Source organism: Orycteropus afer, unplaced genomic scaffold (assembly GCF_000298275.1).
Source record: "Orycteropus afer afer isolate SDZICR_OR568_19922 unplaced genomic scaffold, OryAfe1.0 scaffold00089, whole genome shotgun sequence".
NCBI classification, from domain to species: Eukaryota; Metazoa; Chordata; class Mammalia; order Tubulidentata; family Orycteropodidae; genus Orycteropus; species Orycteropus afer.
Window position 1 is genome coordinate 5,830,085 of NW_006921676.1, and position 20,678 is coordinate 5,850,762.

Consider the following 20,678-nt stretch of genomic DNA (forward strand, 5'->3'; position numbering starts at 1 on the left):
TGCATTCATGATCACATGCACAACAAACCAAACTTTCAGCTTTTGCAACAAGAATAAGACCTTCTAAAGAACTTCTTTTAACCAATAACTTCTTGTTCAATCCCAAAATTATTCTGCACAGAGCAGTAGAAAGAATTTAAATGTCTAAAAGAACAAGAAGAACTGGAGGGAAAAAAAGATACATATGCCATTTGAAAATCCTTAAGCTTTACAAGGGATGATTGAAGAATCATTTCCTTTCTTTCTTATCCACCAAGTATCTGAAGCTGGTTCAATCACAGAAAGGTCTGGAAACAGCACATATGTGTTTCATTGCTCCAAAGATACATTCTAGTGTTTTACTAAAAGAAAATAGTCTGTTGACTTCATTATGCCACATAGTGGTACTGATTTGGATTGTCTTTATCTCTCTCCATATAGTCTCTGTCTATAAGAGATTCAATTCTCTTTTTCAAATCTCCAGGCTACAAAAGAAAAACAAAACAAGCAAACCATAAAACCTCAATTACAGTGACATTAAATTTACAAACACAGAAGAATATAATCAAGGACAAATGATATCATTATATAAATAATTATAAAATGAATAAATAAAACTCCCTACTTCAAAGACAGTATTAACCTTTTATCTTGATCAAAGTGTTTCCATGTGAATTTGTCACAGCAAGTCTTCCTGAGGGAAACCTGAAACTTGTGAAATGTATATACATTATTTCTGATCATTACTGAGTATCTAGGCATGGTAGATCTTTATGTAACATATATTACTTTGTTTAAATGGGATCTCTGGTAATATCTTATTATTTTCATCCTTTGTAACAACATTTCTCCCTAGGTACATTTTATTATTAAATGAATATATTGATATGTTTACTATATGTTATATTTATATAGTGTAACCCCAAATTCCAAGTGTTCTTTGTTCAAAAAAAGAAAAAGATGACTGAATCGATGAGTCCCTATATAACCATGATATGGAACTGCCTGGCTCTGCTTAGGAAGGCTACTGCCAACTTTGCTGTATTAAGAAGCAAATGTTTACAAGCATTTACAAGCAAAAGTTCTCTTGTATTTTATATATATATGTTGTTGTTACGTGCCATCGAGTTGGACTCAACTCATAGTGACCCCTCCTTGGGTTGCCGAGGCGGTATCACTACAGAAGTAGATTGCCCAACCTTCCTTCCCAGGAGTGGCTGGTGGGTTTGAACTGCCAGCCTTCTGGTTAGCAGTCAACTGCCTTAGGCACTATGCTACCAGAGCTCCCATACTTCCGCTGTGATACTGCCTCGGCAACCCAAGGAGGGGTCGCTATGAGTTGGGTCCGACTGGATGGCAGTGCATCGTCATAGTCATATCAATATATGACACACTCTATTTTCCAAATAGTATAACTTTATATTCCATGACAGAGCATATATTTTTGTAAGATATGTGTGAAAATCTTATTACCTATAAAAGAAGAACTAGGTGCTATGGCCACTATTTAGTCTCACTTACTCACTATTTAATCTTTTGTTTAATTGCTTGGCGTCTTCATTTGTAGCATGGAAAAACAGCTGTGACTTGTGGTAGGCAAGAGTAAAAAGAATGTACGTAACAGTGTTTCACAAGCTATGCAAAATACTACATAGGTATCAATCTCCTCTGGAGGCTGCAGGAGTCAAATATTTGTTATTCGAAGAGGGTACTTCCTAAATTCTGCAAGTTTTAGACTAATCTAGCCCACCCTGACAAGAAGCCCTGGTGGTGCAGTGACCAAGTGCTAGGCTGCTAACCAAAAGGTCTGCAGTTTGAACCCACAAGCTGCTCGTGGAAGAAAATGTGGCTATCAGCTTTTATAAAGATTATAGCCTAGAAAACCCTATGTGGCAGTTCCACTTTGTCTTTCAGGGTTGCTGTAAGTTGGGATGGGCTCAAAAGCTAACAATAACAAAGCCCATCACTTTATTCCATTGGTGAAGAAGATGAATTGGATATACGTCTGTCAAAATTTACAACACTAAATCAGAGAAGTAATCTGAAAAAAATATGCAGCTAATTCAATCACAGAAAGACTAAGACTGATGACAGTCCAATATTTTTTACACTGATAAATATATTTCAAAGAGCTTTTCATAAGGCTTTCCTAACTTTTCCTATATTCCACATAATCAGGACAGTAAATCAGTCTTAGAAATGAAGTTTGAATTCAAAGATTTTGGGGTAATCTTTCATAAGCAATAACAATGGTAAAATACTACCAAGGCAGAAAATGCTTTGTAGTTTGTAAAATGCTGACTAGTTATTTATGATTTCTTTAAAATCCTGTGATATAACCTCTTCTTCCCTTTTTGAAAATATAAGCACATACCCTATCTCTTGAGGTGGGAGTTTTAAGTCTTTATTATTTCATAGCTTTTACTACATTAGTGACAAAGAACAATTTGAAATAAAGTCCGTATTACCATCAGTTGCCAGTTTTTCTACACTTACTATTCACAAAAGTACATTTTTGTGGTAAATGTTCACTTAAAATATAGGACAAATGATGATTCTTTGAAGGTAATGAAACTTGACCATGCTTTGTCAATTGTCTAACAGTATACTATACACTTAATCAAACTAATATTACATTTACCTTTACTGGAAATTTCAGCTGATTATACAATTCTGAAACTAGAAGATTATGACCAAGAGTCTTTCTCATCTTCATTATTCTTACTATAGCAGCATCTATCTGGTATTGTCTGTCTTGAAACACTCTTTCAGTGGTGCTAACTTGTTCCTCAACCTATACAAAAAAAGAAAATAAAAAGCAGTGTAAAGATATATTTTCAACATTATTTCATCTCATTGAGTTTTATGAGAAACTTTCTTTAGTTGCAAAGAAAGGCTGAACTTTGGATAAATACTGCTTTGCTGTGCATTTATATTTATTGTAGTAAAAACTTAGCTCTCCCAAAACAGGATAACACTGAAACTTGAATGAGAATTTTTAAAAGGGTATTCCCTTATTAAAAAAAAAGCTGTAAAGACCCTACTATGTAAGACATTAGTAAACTGATTAGCAGCGTAGTAAATAAAGCAAAACAAAATACCCATCAGGATTTATTCCAGAAATATAAGCTTTTTTGCTTAACATAAAAAATCTATTACTGTAATTGAAATGATCACAATAATGCTTTCATGGATAAAAAATTATATTATCTTCCATGGAAAAAAATTATATTAACAAAAGTTCTCCTTGTATTTTATATATATTTTGTTGTTATGTGCCGTCGAGTCAGACCTGACTCATAGCAACCCCTCCTTGGGTTGCTGAGGCAGAATCACTACAGAAGTAGATTGCCCAACCTTCCTTCCCAGGAGTGGCTGATGGGTTTGAACCGTCAGCCTTCTGGTTAGCAGTCAAATGCCTTAGGCACTTACACCACCAGAACTCCCATATTGAGATTTTATATATATATATATATATCTACTTCCAATTTTCCACAACTGGTCATGATAAAATTCAAATTCTATTCTTAAAACAAACTAAGATATCTTGATACATGCTTTAATTAAAAAGAATACCACAATGAACAGCAGTTATCAGAGACTGCAAATACTGAATATCAGAAATAGTAACTACTGTTGTCCATTTAATGTTAGTTGAACAGCAACCTAACGGGGGTCTACTCATGAAAATTTTTTGGCAGGGAGAGACAACAGGTCTGGGCATATATTTAAGGTAAATGTTTCAGGAAGGGAGAAGATCCATAGCATTCATCAAATTTTCAAAGGAATCCACAACCCCAGAAAAGGTTAACATTGCCTATACCAGAGATAGGGAGCTCTGGTAGCATAGTGGCTAAGGCACTTGACTGCTAACCAGAAGGCTGGCGGTTCAAACCCACCAGCTACTCCTTGGAAGGAAGATGGGGCAATCTACTTCCGCAGTGATACTGCCTCAGAAACCCAAGGAGGGGTCACTATGAGTCAGGTCTGACTTGACAGCACATAACAACAACAACATACCAGAGATAAAATTAGTCAGGAACAAGATTAGGAAACCTAGTAGTACTGTTTTTTTTTTTTTTTTAATTTTTATTGTGATTTGGTTGAAAAGTTTCCAGAGCAAATTCATTTTCCATACAGCGTTCATACACATTTTGTCTCATTATATTGACTGCAATTTCCCACAATGCAACAGCTCCCCTCCCACTTCCTCCCAGTAGTTAACCTCTTCCCTCTGTCCTGCCCTCCCATGCACTCCTGCCCTCCCTCACCCTGAGCTGTCTCCCTGTGCATACACCCCCCTTCTGTTTTCCCATGATTGATCTCTCCAAGGAGTCTTATCTACTTGATGTAAATATTTAGCCCATATGCCTGTCTATTATTTGTCTGGAAGACATAGGAGTGAGTTCAGTTGTAGACCTGAATGGCAGCTAGAGGCCATAGTCTCAGGGGTTTCACCAGACCCTATCAGACCAACAAACTGTTTCCTTTTTTTTTTTTTTTTTAATGATTTTAAGTTTTTTTCCACATTCTCCCCCCACTCTATCCACGATCCCCTACACAGATCCTCCTCCGAGGGGTTCACAGTGGTAGGTGGGCATCATCTAGTTCTGGTCTTGTGGTCATATAGGGTGAGGATCACATGGTCTACCAGTCCCTGGGACTAATTGTTTCCATGCATCTTTGGTTTTCTTTGCTCTGGACATGGAGAGACCCATTGTTGCATCTAGGTGGCCACGTGTAAGCGTTTAACATCTCAGTCACTACTCTCCAAAGCAGGATATGAAACAATGTTTTTGTGTAGTATTTTATGCCAGTGAGCTTGATGTTCCCTGCAACCATGGTCCCGAGGCCACAGGTCCAACTACTAGCTCTCTCTGGGTAGCTGGCTGTGGTCAAGAAGGCACTACAACATTGTCCCTTGTCATTTCTATATACTTGGCCATTCTTACAGCACACACAAATATCCTTGTAGAAAACATCGTCTGCCAACCCTATACATAGTTGTGGTGGTTATGTTTGTGTGTCAACTTGGCTGGGCCTAGCTGAGTGGCTGGGCAGCTGGTGGTAAGTTATTCCCCATGATGAGACTGGCAAGCAGCTCCATGGTGGGAACTACCACAAGCAGCTCAGTAGCTAGCTGCTTTGGGTATGTGGTCTGCTTCCCGTATGTAAGAAGCCGCTTTGGGAATGGTCTCTAGCTTATGGCATGCTTGGACCCTGCATGTAGCCGTGTCGCTGTTCAGCAGCCTGTCATGCTCTGCTGACCTTGGGACTTACAATGGACTTAAATTAATGGCCTGACGTGTGGTTTGGTAACATCGGGACTGTGCCTTTTTATCTGTCAACAGTGGGTTTGTGAGCCTCAGCAGCTAGCAGCTGTCTGAGTGAAGAAATGCCTCTAGATCCAGTGTGCCGGGAGCAGGAGGCAGAGCTGGACCCCAAGGTTGAGGGGCTTTTCCTCAGCCCCTAGGGCCTGGCACTTTAAACATGGACTTAAAGCCTCCAAATTGTGAGAGAATAAACTCCTGTTAAGGCCATCCCATTTGTGGTATATTCCTGTCAGAGTGGCACTAGGTAACCAGAACAATGGTCATGGGCATAACTTCCCCCTTCCTAGACAAACCTGATTATTCAGCCTGTCCACTATCTATCCACCCATAGATCAGTGTCTGCTACCACTGACAACACAGTAGTACTGCTATTTCTTAAAAACATTTTTTAGTAGTTAAAGCTATGCAATAAGAGAAGTAAAGAGGCATACTAAAAAGGAGCAAAGAAAATGATCATTATTTGTAGATGACTTGGAAAATCCAAGAAAATTAGGTGAAAAACCATCAGAGCTAATGAATGGTCTGTAAAGCAGCTGGATATAAGACAGACATACAAAGACAAACACTGTTAATATGTACATACTAGCAATTAGCAGCTAGCAATATAAAGAAAAAAAGGTGCCTTTTGTAGGGTATCAGTATTTCTTTGGCCCTTCTTCCTTTAAACTCTTTAGTTTAATGCTCTCTCAAATCCTTAATAAGCCTGACTGGCCTCTATGTGATATGACTGAGCCAGACAAGTCAGGCCTTGTCTGGCTCAGTTTCCCCCTTTGGTGACTATGCTGCAGTCAGAGGCCTTCCTTTCGTTCCTGAAAAATGCTAAACTCGTTTCTTCAGGAGAGCTTGCCCTGAATCACAGTATTAGGTCAGGCCTTCCTGTACTTTTTCCATCATAACATTTACCTCAATTCTAACAAGGCAGTCAATGTGTGATCATCTGCTATCTATCTTCTGGACAAGACTAAAGACTCCTTGAAGATGGGGACTTATTCTTATATTGTTAACAATGGCTGAATTCTCAGTATTTTGCAAAGGACGTGGCCCACAACAGGTGCGCAATAAATATTTGCTGAATGAATGAAAATGTATAACTTAATAGGAGAAACTGTTTAATAAGAAATATGCAAGACTTGGAAACAATTAGTCCAAGTAAGTGGTAAATCATGCAATCCTTAGCCTATATGACTATGAGACCAGAAGACTAGATGGTGCCTGGCTACCTCTCGGAGGAGGATCTAGGTAGGAGATCCGGGAAAGAGTCAAGAGAACAATGTGGAAAGAAAATCATCTTAAAAAAAAAAAAAAAAAAACAAGGTTTGCTGGTCCGATAGAGCCTGGTGGAACCCCTGAGAATACAGCCCCTAGCTGCCCTTGAGGTCTGGAACTGAACCCATTCCTGTGGCTTCTAGACAAAGAAAAGACAAGTATATGAGCTGAACATTTACAGTAGGTAGAAACACTCCTCGGAGAGATCAATCATGGGAGAATAGAAGGGCCGTTTATGCACAGGGAGACAGCTTGGGGGGGCAGGAGTACATGAGAGGGAAGGACACAGGGAAGAGCTGGCTATGGGGAGGAAGCGGGAGGAGAGCTATGGGAGATTATAGTCAATGTCATGAGACAAAGTGTATGTGAACTGCTGTATGCAAGATGAATTTGTAAACTTTCATGCAAATCACAATAAAATTTAAAAAAATATGTAAGACATTTAAAGATTTAAGATGAGAACTGCAAATTAAAGCAATGCAATCTGAACAAAAACATCAGTGTTCTTATTTGTGGGGAGAAAAGACATGATAAAATGATTCTAAAATTCAACGGGAGAATACATTTGTAGCAATAGGTACATTAAAAGATCTTGAGTTATGACTACAAAATAGATCAACAGCATTTTTAGAACAGAATTGAGAAACTGATCAATTTGACAGATAAGAAATAACAATTCAAATAAATTGTCAAAGAATGGTATTTTCAATTTGGTGTTAAAATAGGGATGGGAGGGTAGATAGCTTTCTGATACAAAAATAACTTCTATATTGCTCAAAGATTTAAATATAAAAAGTACTAGAAGAGTAATATAGGTCACTAATTTTAAAATTCTGGGCTAAGGGAAGAAGATCTCTCTTAGGCTTAACATTGAAGCCAGGTACCATAAAGGGCTCTCTCTCTCTCTATAATGTTCTTTCTTTTTTTTTTTTTGGCAGTGAGACACAGTTAAATAAATAACCCAGTAGCATTGGTTAGATACTTCACACAGTGTTATCATTAGTGTCATCACCATTAATTCAGGCTCTCTGCTCCGTAAAGTTCTCATCTGTGCTTCAGATGAACTGTTGTACAATTAAGCTCACATAGGTAATTCTTTGTAAGAGGTTCTAAGCTAAAGGCAAAGATTTTTTTATTAATGGGGCTAATCTGTTGTTTACTTGAATGATAGCATCATGGGATAATCTTGGTTCAAGGTTTAAAGATTATTTCCAGGCATTAATTTCAAGATCTCCTCAGTCTCAATGGTTCCAGTAAGTCTGCTTTCCATAAGAGTTTGAAATTCTGTTCCACATTTTTCTACTTTATATCTGGACTTACCTCGTGGGTCCTTGATCAGAATGTTCCATAATGGTATCTGGGCACCATCCATTTGTTTTGGTCTCATGGTAATGGAGGTAGTAGTTTGTGGAGGCAATTAAATCTGCAGTCCATTTAAAGGACTATATTTAAGAACTTAAAAACTTTCATATGGGGGAAAAAACAACAAAGTTCTCAAAATAACAAAATGGGAAACAATTATTTGTCATAAATGACAAAGGGTTAATATACTTGATATACAAAGACCACTTACTGATCAGTAAGAAAAATATTATTTCAGTAAATGTACCCATGACTTGAACAAGCAATTAAAACAAGAGAAAACTGCTAGCCACCAAACAGCAGCACCAATATTTATAGCTCTGGTAGCATAGTGCCTAAGGCACTTGACCGCTAACCAGAAGGCTGGTGGTTCAACCCCACCAGCCACTCCTCGGAAGGAAGATGGGGCAATCTATTTCCATAGTGATACTGCCTTGGAAACCCAAGGAGGGATCGCTATGAGTCGGGTCTGACTCGAGGGCACATAACAACAGCTTTATAAATATTTATTTAATTCTCAAAATATTTGAGGCAGTTTTATGTCTATTTTAAAACATGAAGCCTTGAGGATTAGAGAGCACACAATTTGTGTAAACTACTAACTGGCATAAAGATGATCAATCTTAGTAGAAATATAAGAAATTTAAATTAAAATTGCAGTGAACATTTTTTTTTTATCTCTCAGAATAATGTGGGCAAAAGGGATGTGGCAGTAGGGAGAAAGACACATTCATGAAATCTGTGATTGTAATCTAGTAAAATCTGTCAGACTTCAATTTGGCAAAGAGTGGTCAAACTAAAAAGTACACAGTTATTACCCAGCAATTCCAGAGCAAGAATTTTAAATTAAAGAAACAATCTAACAAGTTCAAAGGTCACAAATCTGTTTGTACCAGGATGTTTTATAGAAGTTTATTTTCAATAGTTATAAAATGGAAATAATCTAAATATCTTTCAACAAGAGCATTGTGGCCTATGATAAATAACAAGTTACAAAATACACAGTGATCACTTTTTTAAAAAAAAAATATATAAAAGGTTAAATATGTATATGTCGCAGGAAAAAAACAAACTGTGACTACAAAAAAAAGTGGTCAGAGTGATTATCTTTGGGGGAAGAGGTAATTTCCACTTTGGAATTGTTGTTTGTTGTTGTTAGGTGCCGTTGAGTCATTTCCGACTCACAGCGACCCCATGCACAGCAGAACAAAACACTGCCCGATCCCGTGCCAGCTCCATGATCCCTGCTATATTTGAGCCCATCATCGCAGCCACCATGTCAATACATCTTGTTGAAGGACTCCCCCTCTTTCGTCAACCTCCACCCTACCAAACATGACATCCTTCTCCAGGGAATGGTCCCTTCTGACAACATGACCAAAATAGGTGAGACAAGTCTGGCCATTCTCCCTTCCAAGGAGCATTTCGGGTGCGCTTCCTCCAGGACAGATCTGTCAGTTCTTTTAACAGTCCATGGTACTTTCAGCATTCTTTGCCAGCACCACAACTCAAAAGCATCAACTCTTCTTCGGTCTTTCTTATTCATTGTCCAGCTCTCACATGCATACGAGGTGATTGGAAATATCATGGCTTGAGTCAGGCGCACCTTAGTCCTGAAGGAGACATCTGCTTGCTCCTCAGCACTTGAAACAATTCCTTCGTGGTCGACCTTCCCAGTGCTACACGTCGTCTAATGTCCTGACTGCTGCTTCCATTGGAATCAATTGTAGAACCAAGCAACGTGAATTCTTTGACAACCTCAATCTTCTCTCCATTTATTGTGATGCTGCTCATTGGTCCAGTTGTGAGGATTTTTGTTTTCTTTATATTGAGATGTAATCCACACTGCAGACTGTATTCTTCAAGCTTCATCAGTAAATGCCTCAAGTCATCCTCACTTTCAGCAAGCAAAGTTGTATCGTCTGCATATCTCAGGTTGTTAATGATTCTTCCTCCAATCCTGATGCCACATTTTTCTTCATATACTCCAGCTTCTCGGATTATTTGCTCAGCATATAGGTTGAGTAAGTTTGGGGAAAGGATACAACCCTGATGCACTCCCTTCTTGATTTTAAACCATGTAGTGTCCCCTTGTTCCGTTCGAACGACACCTCCTGGTCAAGGTACAGGTTCCTCATGAGTACAATCAAGTGTTCAGGAATTCCCATTCTTCTCAATGTTATCCATAATTTGTCATGATCCACACAATCAAATGCCTTTGCATAGTCAATAAAACACAAGTAAGCATCTTTCTGGTATTCTTTGCCTTGAGCCAAGATCCATCTGACAACAGCTGTGATATCCCTTGTTCCATGTGCTCTTCTAAATCCAGCTTGCACCTCTGGAAGTTCTCTGTCAATACATTGCTGCAACCATTTTTGAATTATCTTCAGTAAGATCTTACTTGCGTGTGATATTAATGATATTGTTCTATAATTTCCACATTCTGTGGGATCACTTTTCTTTGGAATTAGAACTCTAAAATTTAATTCTCTTTAATCACTCTACTATAAATTCCTAACAGTAAAAAAGCAGGATCAAAGGATATGTGCATTTAAACCTTAATAAAGATGTCTAACTGCTCATTAAAACAGTTGTACTAATCAAAATTTCTTTTTAAAAATAATGTCTGTTTCCTCATATACTTTTCAATCCTAGATACCTTTCCTAAATTTACAAGAGTGAACATTTTTTATATTTTTATTAGTCTTTTTCTTTTTTTTCCCTGTAAATTGAACATATTTACTGATTAGGCTCCATTTTAACACTCCCTCAGAAGGAAGGTTGGGCAATATACTTTCGTAGTGATACTGCCTCAGAAACCCAAGGAGGGGTCGCTATGAGTTGATCAGACTCTATGGCAGCGAGTTTGGTTTTTGGTGAGGTAAAAGCTATAGAAATGAAATAATCATTGCCTAGGGAGCTCTGGTAGTATAGTGGCTAAGGCACTTGACTGCTAACCAGAAGGCTGGCGGTTCAAACCCACCAGCCACTCCTCAGAAGGAAAATGGGGCAATCTACTTCCATAGTGATACTGCCTCGGAAACCCAAGGAGGGGTTGCTATGAGTCGGGTCCGATTCGATGGCACATAACAACAATAACAACAACCGTTGGAGGTGGCAAAAGTGTTTGTGATATTACCTCATATCAATCAGTTATCTTTGTGTTGCACTTTGAATTGAACTCCTTCCTTTGTAAGGCCACTATTTACTCCAGTCTGGATCTGATACTTACAGGTACAAGATGGGGCTAATTGTACTTTTTTCCTTTTTTAAAAATGATTAATGTCTACTTTAATCATGCCTGCTAGCCTGTGAAAGTTCTATAGTGTTCAGTGAGGGGCCCTTCAGCTTTCCACCACAGTCTTCCAAGTGGACATTCTTTTACATATTGTAAATATTAGAGGTGCAACTGTGTCTCCTAGTCTTTCAGTGTGATAGCAGCCTAGGAGTGCAGGGGTTTTCTGCATTTAAGACCTTACAGCAGTGGTTCAGAACCTGTATTGAGTAAGTGTTTCTTTTGAGAGCCTTATCAAAACTGCACTCACTCTCTGGGGTCTTAAAAGGGCAGGAATGCACAGGAAAGAAGGACACAGGGAGGAGGTAACTACAGGGAAGAAGGGGGATTGCAGTCAGTGTCATGAAACAAAATGTGTATGAACTGCTGTATGGAAAACAAATTTGTTCTGTAAACCTTCACCCAAATCACAAAAGAAATTATATACAGTATTATATATACAATTTCAATGGGCCCACTGACTCCAGAGGCCCAATCAAAGATCCTCACAACTTCTCTTCCAGAACCCCTACCTGAGGCTGCTGCTCATAGAATAGCTAAACTATAGCATACAAAATTAAAAGACAAGTAGTTAGGTTTTGGAAATTACTTGCTCTTTCCACACTAAAATAATTTGATATAAGAAGATCTGACATACTATTTTTGTAAATAGGAATGGTAAGTATTACATATTTTTCTGATTTTCATTCCTACTGTGAATACAGTTATTGAAAGCTACATTAAAATGAATATTTTAAAAATTAGATATATTAGAAATATGCTTTGGATCTCTAGTACTCAAGAAACTAATATAAAAACTAACAATTCCTTGGTAAATGTCCTATACACAAAAAGATAAAATTTATACATACGGTTTCTTTCATCTGAATTTGATTGATCTTTATTCGAAACAACTTGTGCTTGAACTCTCCATTAAAAATGAATCTGTCTCCATCTTCCACATCCTTTCCTTTTGGACTTTTAATCAACACACGTGCTTTACCACAAGCCAGAGACTGTAATGTTCTTCGTAATTCACTATCCTCTAAATAGGGAGAAAATTGCAAGCAAATGTTGGCATTAAAATGAACAACACAGTTAACAAGAACAAAAAAAATCATGATATAATGTGTGACACAGTGGAAACCTAGTCTATATCTTCTCTTAAAATGAATGTTTAAAATATTGGCACTTGAAAAGTATACATTCATTTAAAGAGATTCTTCATACCTATACCAGTAGCCATTTTTATTTCTTCAAAACTGAATTCATCCCCTTCATTGAACATGAGAAGCACTAATGTCTGGAAAAGGGAAACCTGGAACTCCTTCTTTCCCTTTAAAAAAAAAAAAAAAAGTCAGTATTACTTTTGAGGCTGTGTTTATATAATCTCTGAAAAATTGTAAGACTTTTTTTTCCTCTCAAGCTTTCTGCAAGGGGATTAAAAAAATTAATAGCTACCAAATAAGAAATTAAGATGCTGATTCAAAAAAACAAAAAGGGAACTCTGGTGGTGTTAGTGCCTAAGGCATTTGACTACTAACCAGAAGGCTGGTGGTTCAAACTCACCAGCTCCTCCTCAGAAGGAAGATTGGGCAATCTAATTCCAAAGAAATACGGCCTCGGAAACCCAAGGAGGGGTTGCTATGAGTCGATTAGATACTTAAAAATTCTTTAGTAAATATCATTGAAGAAGGGAATTATCATTATTTGATGCCAGATACACAGTAAATAATACCTTAAAATTTTTTTTATCCTACCTAAGTCCTCTTAGTGTGTAGGCTATGAGAAGGCACAGTGGTAAAACATGTAAGGAGGAGGGAAGGGTGGTAAAACAAAATAAAACAAAAAATCCTATTCAACATCTTTATTAAGTGAATGAATAATAAGTACATAAATAAGAGTAAAAATCTTTCAGCCCGGCTTTCCTTTACATTTTTCTGGTAATGCATAATACTAATATAAATTTAGCCTTATATATATTATGCAATTCCCTTTTATTCAGAAAGTCCTCACTGAAAAGATTCACTATTTATATATAGTTAGAACATATGCATAAAATTTAATGCATGTGAAAATGCTAACTAGTTTTGTCTTCTAACATACTAATTTCACCCTAAAGAGAAAATGACTGCATGAAAAATAGCACACTGGGATAATGCAGCAGAAGGCACTTTATCTGTATGCCAGTCCCAACCTAGTAATCCAGTTGCAGGTAGCTGCAATCCCAATTTTGGTTAGTTTCTTTCTCTACGAATGGAGAGAACTCAATCAGTCATTGGTGTTGATACAGATTATGCAGAGGTTAAGTTTTAAAATTAGTGAGTAAGGCAAAAATTGAGGAAAACTGAAATTAAACTTCATGACACTCAGAGTATGTGTGGTTTTATGTATGTAAACTGTGTAGTAATATATATACACAGTAAAAATGTATGTATGTATATAATTTATATAGCAATGCACAGATAAATAAATGTATTATAGTATCTATGCATCATGTGAATTATGTAAATTATTTTACTTAGTGTACCTAAGCACTACTACACTGAAGTTAAATGAGAATGAGGGACTCAAAATTGTACAGTATTTTGTAACATGTATTTCTTTCATTTATCAATATATGCATCCCCCCCTTGATTCTAAATTATCACTCTTACTAGTAGCACTGTAACAAATATTCTTATTTATTAATCTGTGCAACTGTCTTAAAATGAATTCCTAGAATTGGAACTACTAAGACAAAGCATGCACAATTTTAAGGGTTTTGAGATATCTTGCCAAAATGCCCTTTAAAGCTCACCACAATGTTTACTCCTTTCACAGCAGTTAAGAATTACTGTTTCAATTTTTTTTTTTTTTTAGTTTTTATAAATTCGGTAGTCAAAAAGTAGCATATCTTACTATATTTTCATTTGCATCCCTTTGATTAGCAGAGAAGCTGAATATGCTTTCATAGATACTGACTTTACAGTTTTGCTCTTAGGAGCTGCCTCTAAACTCCTCTGTAATTTTTTCAACTAGGTAAATGTTTTTCTATTGACTGATTTTCTTATTGATTTGTATTGATTGGACCCTTTAAACATTATAATGTTGCATATGGTTGCTTTTTAATTAATTTTAGGATCCAACTATTACACTTTATTTTCAAGGAGGTGAGCTGTTTCTGAAAACACTTAAAAGGAGTATTTACATAAGTTTCCCCAATATAGCTAGGCAGTGCGTTCATTAATAAAAGAATTTAAGGGAGATTAATTTTACTGACTTAGAAAAGCCAGTGCTGAATCACCCCTTTCTTTACTACAAAAATATAATCACATTAAAAATATTTTATCAGTCCATCAAAAAAAAACCCATCCATGAAACAAAGCACTTACTTCTTTGAATTCTGCTTTTAAAACAGCATGCCCCAAAGTAGTTTGCCATTGAAGTTTTCGACCACTGTGCTTCCCAAGATAAAATGTCTTAAATACTTCCTGAAGTTTAATCATCTGTGAAGAAAAAATAATTTAATCATGCTATATATCATTAACCTGAAGAACCACATAGTTTTAACTTATTTTTCTACAGCTGAACTAAAATATCAGTTCTATATTTTGACAGTTATTTTTCTGAATTCTATTACCTTTGAAAATGGCCACCATTTTAGGACATTGGCATTTTCCTTCACACATGGACTAATGCTTGAATTTTTAATAGTAAAGACAGGTTGCAGAATCCTCATTCCTGCACCCAGGCTCTCTATGGTCAGTGGCATATATAATGAAGATTGTTAGCTAGTAAAGTTAGAGATGCTATCCTTAATTAGAGACTGTCTACCAGTCTAACAAGGAGCTCTGGTAGCATAGTGGCTAAAAGCACTTGACTGCTAACCAGAAGGCTGGCGGTTCAAACCCACCAGCCACTCCTCGGAAGGAAGGTTGGGCAATCCTACTTCCGTAGTGATACTGCCTCGGAAACCCAAGGAGGGGTCGCTATGAGTCGGGGGCTGACTCGATGGCACATAACAACAACAACAACAACCAGTCTAACAACAGCCTGCTTAGGCCACCTTTAGCTTTCACTGGATGAAATTTCTAGTGAAGCTAATTATGCTTGGCTTGTTCCTCTTTCTCTTCTGTCCATAAATGGCTGTCAAGTTTTTCTATTGTACCATTAACATATTTTGTCTACGACATGATCAACTGTAAAGCATACAAATTATCTTATGTACCGTATTAGGAACTCTGGTGGCATAGTGCCTAAGGCATTTGACTGCTAACCAGAAGGCTGGCAGTTCAAACCCACCAGCCACTCCTCAGAAGGAAGACGGGGCCATCTACTTTTTTAGTGATACTGCCTCGGAAATCCAAGGAGGGGTCGCTATGAGTTGGATCCAACTTGACAGAAGTGGGTTTGTTTTGTTTTGTTTGGTTAAGAAAACGAGGTAGTCAATGCATTCTAAAACCAGATGAAATATGAAAGAAAATGTATCTTACAATGCATTTGCTAAGTCTCTTATAAATCTGTCCCTGCCTCTTCATCACCAATGTCACTGCCCTACTGTAGGCTGCCATTATCTCCCACAGATGTTGTTGTCGTTATGTGCCATCAAGTCGGACCCAACTCATAGCAACCCCTCCTTGGGTTTCTGAGGCAATATCACTACGGAAGTAGATTGCCCCATCTTCCTTCCGAGGAGTGGCTGGTGAGTTTGAACCGCCAGCCTTCTGGTTAGCAGTCAAGTGCCTTAGCCACTATAATACCAGAGCTCCCTATCTCCTACATCTCCTACAAATAAGACTCCTAATTGTTCTCTTTGACTCTTACTCTCCACCTCCCTGATTTAACCTGTTAAAATGCCAACTCCTTCAGTACCCCACCCATCAGCTACATGATTTTCCAAAGTAGTGATCTCCTGTACCTGCCAACCCTTCACAGAAACACAGATTTTGGCTTTTCCTGAATATATAGGTCAGCTATTAGCTTCTCTCTTTGTATTACTTCACAACCAAACTCCTCAAACACCCTATTTTCAATTCATTTCCAATTCACACATTAGAGAAAAAAGACTGCTTAATTATAGAGTTGTTTTTCTTTTAAATTCATGAGTGAATTATTTTCTGCTTAGAATTTTCTATTGATACTATGTGTTTTCAGTAAATGGAAGACATTCTAAAATCAAGGAAAAATACATTTTTTGAGGTAATATGAATTTTGATATAAATATATGGAACAAATATGTTCCAACTAGACTCTGGTGGTAGGATTGGTGGGGTGAGGCCTGTTTCTCAAGATTCACGAAGTTATACAGGTCCCCACCAGGTGTATCATGTACTTCCCAAGAAACCAGAGAGGCTGAAAATGCTGGTAGTCAATGTATGTCCCACAAGTCACAAAAGGGTTAAAAAAAAAAAAAAAATAGGAAATTGTATCAGTATGTATGTAGAGTTTTAAAGCCAAATGGTACTATAATGCCCGTTACAAAAAAGAATAGCCCTAGCCCTGCTTCTCTTCACCCTTTCCAATCCTTTCTAATCCTCTTCTTTTGTTGTTGTTAGTTATGTGCTGTGGAGTCAGACTCGACTCAAAGCGACCCCTCTTGGATTTCTAAGGCAGTATCACTACGAAAGTAGATTGCCCCATCTTCCTTCCAAGGAGTGGCTGGTGGGTTTGAACCGCCAGCCTTCTGGTTAGCAGTCAGGTACCTTAGGCACTACACTACCAGAGCTAAGAGACAACTATTTCCAATTCTTTTTGCTTATTCTAGTATTTATCTCCAAAATCTCTAAATAACATGCTTGCTTTCTGTTTTTCAGGGTCAGACATTCTCATGATTAGAACTGCTTTTTTCTACATCCAGGCTCCTGATACAGCTCTAATACAACTCTGATGGTGCTGTTCTAGCTTCCAGGGCTACCACTGAAAAATCAGACCCAGATGAATTGCCACTGCAGCTGACCTTTTCTCCATTATCTCACTCTTTGGAATCTTCCCTTTATTTTCAATGTTTTGAAATTTGATAATATGCTTTGTTAAGACATTTTTCATTTAAATCTGAACACTGGGATTATTTTTGTATCTTCGAATATCCCTTCCCAATTTTTTTTCCTATTCTCTATTGCTGGGACATCTCCTCCTTTTGTATCATTGGATCACTTAAACTGGTCAATTTTTACCTTTCTGCCTCCTCCTATTTTCTTTGTCTTTATGGTCCCATTGGGGCAGAATAGTGTAATAATAGTTAAGAGTGAAGATGTAGAGTCCAGAGTGTCTGGGTCCAAATTCTGTTCTGCTATTATTTAGTTTGTGACCTTGGGCAAGTTATTTATCTTTTCTGTGCTTCCATCTCTTCATCTGTGTTATAAGGATACTACTACTACTACTCATACCACTGCATTGTTGTGATATAAAGCAGTTAGACTAGCACTTGACACAGAAACTACTACATATGCTAGGAATTATTTTTATCAGTACTTTCTGGGAGAGTTTCTCTTCTTAATTTTTCTTTTGTTATTACATGTTTTCTCTAACTTCCTTTTGCTATTATATGTATTTTTTAGTTTCCTTCATATCCCCATCTCTTTTCAATCCATTCATACTTGGTTTCTATCTGCATCCAAACTGCTGCTTCAGAGATCACCAGTGCCTTCCCTGTCTGTTGCCAAATTCAATGGACCCTCATCAATTTTCATCTAGTTAGATCACCCAATAGCTTTTCAGCAAGCTCTGTGACACTCATTTCATCGATCTCCCCATCTATTCCTTTTGAGGCTTTTTCCTTTTTGGTCTTCCTATCTACACTATAGATGCCAGTACTCTAGCAAGAGTTCTGTATTCATACCTTTATTATTCTTACTCTGTAACAGTCTTCCTGGGCTATCAGTTTAGTCCTTTTTTTTTTTCTTTTTGTGCTCTGTGTGTATTATTTACAGAGTAGAATTTGTTTTACATTCAACAGTTCAAGTACATTTGGTTTCACTCCCCGATTACCATCCCCAACCCTAACCCACTCTCCTCCCTTCCCTTCCCTGTGACACCCCATCCCACCCCCGACCCCGTTCCCTTCTTAGTTATGCACTCCTGTCTGTCTAGCTTTCCATGTAAATGTTGCCCCTCTGGTGCCCATGGCCGACTGCTCCAAGGGGTGTATCTCTGTAGAGTAGGTGGGTGCATCGCCCTGGGTTGGGTGTTCTGCATGTAAGTCTTTCTGCTGTTGGACCGAGAGCTAGTTCTTGGGAGTGTGTCCTAGCCCAGGCCCAAGTGTATCCCAGGGCCACAGTCTTGGGGGTCCCACCAGACTCCATCTGACCAGTAATGCTGGTCGTTACTGTGTTTTTGAATTTTGTTCTGTGTTTTTCCTCCCAGTCTATCCAGGATCTCCAGTTTTGATCCCTTCCCAAGTGGCTGGCATTGGTAGCCAGGCACCATCTAGTTCTTCTGGTCTCCAGGTCCATCATATCCTTGGACTAATTATTTCCAAATGCCCTTGATTTTCTTCGCTCTTCTTTGCTTCAGATGAGAGGAGACCATTAGCTGTATCTTAAATGGGCGCTCAAAAGCTTTTAAGACCCCAGTCACTACTCACCAAAGTAGGTTGTGGAACAAGATTTTTATGTATTATGTTGTGCCAACTGAGCCTGGTATCCCCCAATACCATGGTCCTGAGTCGGCAGGCCTGATGGTTCTCTCTCTCAAGGTGTTTGGTTGTCTCTGAGGGATTACTCCAACTCTGTCTTCTGTTGCTTCTGTAATGATTGTGGTTATTTTGTATCACTAGTATCGATGCAAATTATCTGCAGCTAAATCTATCAATGGTCCAGGGTACACTCCTGTTCACCCAACCCTCATCTGATCTTCTCAGTTGTCTATGCAGTTATTTGTAGCCTGGTGCTTGATGTTAGCAGTAATGTAGTATTATGCATATACTGGTATTAGCCTCTGTTGTCTGTATCTTATGTGCACATTTCAGTGTCCCCCAATGTCATCATGCTGGTCACAGACTCTTCTTACACTAGTTTTTCTAACTAGATTAGTCCCTTCTTAATGTCCCTGGATGGCTCCCCCAAATTTTTAGGATAAACAGTAAAATTCTTAACATGGCTTTACAAGGCCCATCTTCCATTTTCTTTTGGGATCTCTAACCTCACTAGCCTATTTTGTGCCATTGTATCTCTGGCTCTCTGTAGTTTAGTCATCTTTCATTCTACTGAATGCATTTTCTCAGTCTTACCTCAAATTTTCAAACATACTGTTCCCTCTACCTGACTCAGTAACCCACTTCCCTAACAATTCCAACTCCTTTTTTAGAACTGCTTTCTCAGAGACACCTTCTCTGACCATTCTTCCATGCAATTTATGACAATTTTTCAGTATCTACTTTAGACATTGAGCTCAAAAAACGCAGGGGGTACATCGGTTTTCTTCACTGCTGTATAATTTCTGCATGGGACATAGCAGGTGCTGAATAGGTATTTGTTAAATGAATAAACACTTGCTGTTCTCTGAACCCAATCAGCTCTTTCAATACCTCTGTGCTTCTGTGCAAGCTATTCTTTGTCAGAAATGCTTGTCAACTTACTCTTGGCAAACTCCTACTCATCCTTCAAAACTCAGTTCAACAATCACCTTTCTATGAAGGCTTTTCTGACATATGCTGACTGAAAATAATTAAGATGCTTTTACACACTTAACACTTGGACCTATCTCCATGATAGGCCAGGCTTAAGCATCACCTTCTCCAGGAAATCTTTCCTAATTCCAAATTAAAATCAATCTTTTTTCACTCCCTTATCCTTCTGTTGAAACCCTTTTCACAGTTTATCTTGTATTGTTAATTATTGCTTTTCTGCTTTTCCTGATGAATTTTAAGTTCATCAAATACAGTATTCTATCTTATCTATCAGTCCCCATAGTACCTACAGTCACAGCTGGCATATATAAGGCCCTAACAAATGCCATTCATAAGACTTTATTTAGCACTGTTTATAATGGGAGGAAATAATAATCAGTTATGTTTGAGTCTGATGACCTCACTAACAGTCAGCAAGTTAATTCAGGCTAAGTCAAAAGGAGCCACAGAAATATTGTGATATAAGTTAATGCAGAAGGTGGTCAGTTTGAAATGTTTTCCAGATACTATACCAAGAATATTTTGATTTTGAGACTGTGACTCAGAAATACTCTCATTAACCATTGTGGAAAACAATATGGCGACTCCTTCAAAAGTTGTAACTAGAAATACCATTTGACCCAGCCATTCCATTACTAAGTATATATCCTAAAGAAGTGAGGGCCATGACATATGCACATCCATGTTCATCGCAGCACTATTTACAACAGCCAAAAGATGGAAACAACCTAGGTGTCCATCAACTGAGGAATGGATATCCAAACTATGGTACATACACACAATGGAATACTATGCAACCCTAAAGAATAATATAGAATCTGCAAAGCACCGCATAATGTGGATGAACTTGGAG

At 37.8% G+C, this 20,678-nt stretch overlaps 1 protein-coding gene across 1 annotated transcript in view; it reads right to left on the reverse strand.

The window, feature by feature from the left end:
• Nucleotides 1–368: 368 nt before the first annotated feature.
• Nucleotides 369–20,678, reverse strand: part of CUL4A (cullin 4A) — an 83,896-nt gene continuing 63,586 nt past the window's right edge. The window contains exons 16-20 of the mRNA XM_007942384.1: nucleotides 14,592–14,705; nucleotides 12,448–12,553; nucleotides 12,090–12,262; nucleotides 2,621–2,773; nucleotides 369–464 (exon numbers count right to left, since the gene is read on the reverse strand). Coding sequence (XP_007940575.1) covers nucleotides 369–464; nucleotides 2,621–2,773; nucleotides 12,090–12,262; nucleotides 12,448–12,553; nucleotides 14,592–14,705 — 642 coding nt within the window. The remainder of the gene's footprint in view (nucleotides 465–2,620; nucleotides 2,774–12,089; nucleotides 12,263–12,447; nucleotides 12,554–14,591; nucleotides 14,706–20,678) is intronic.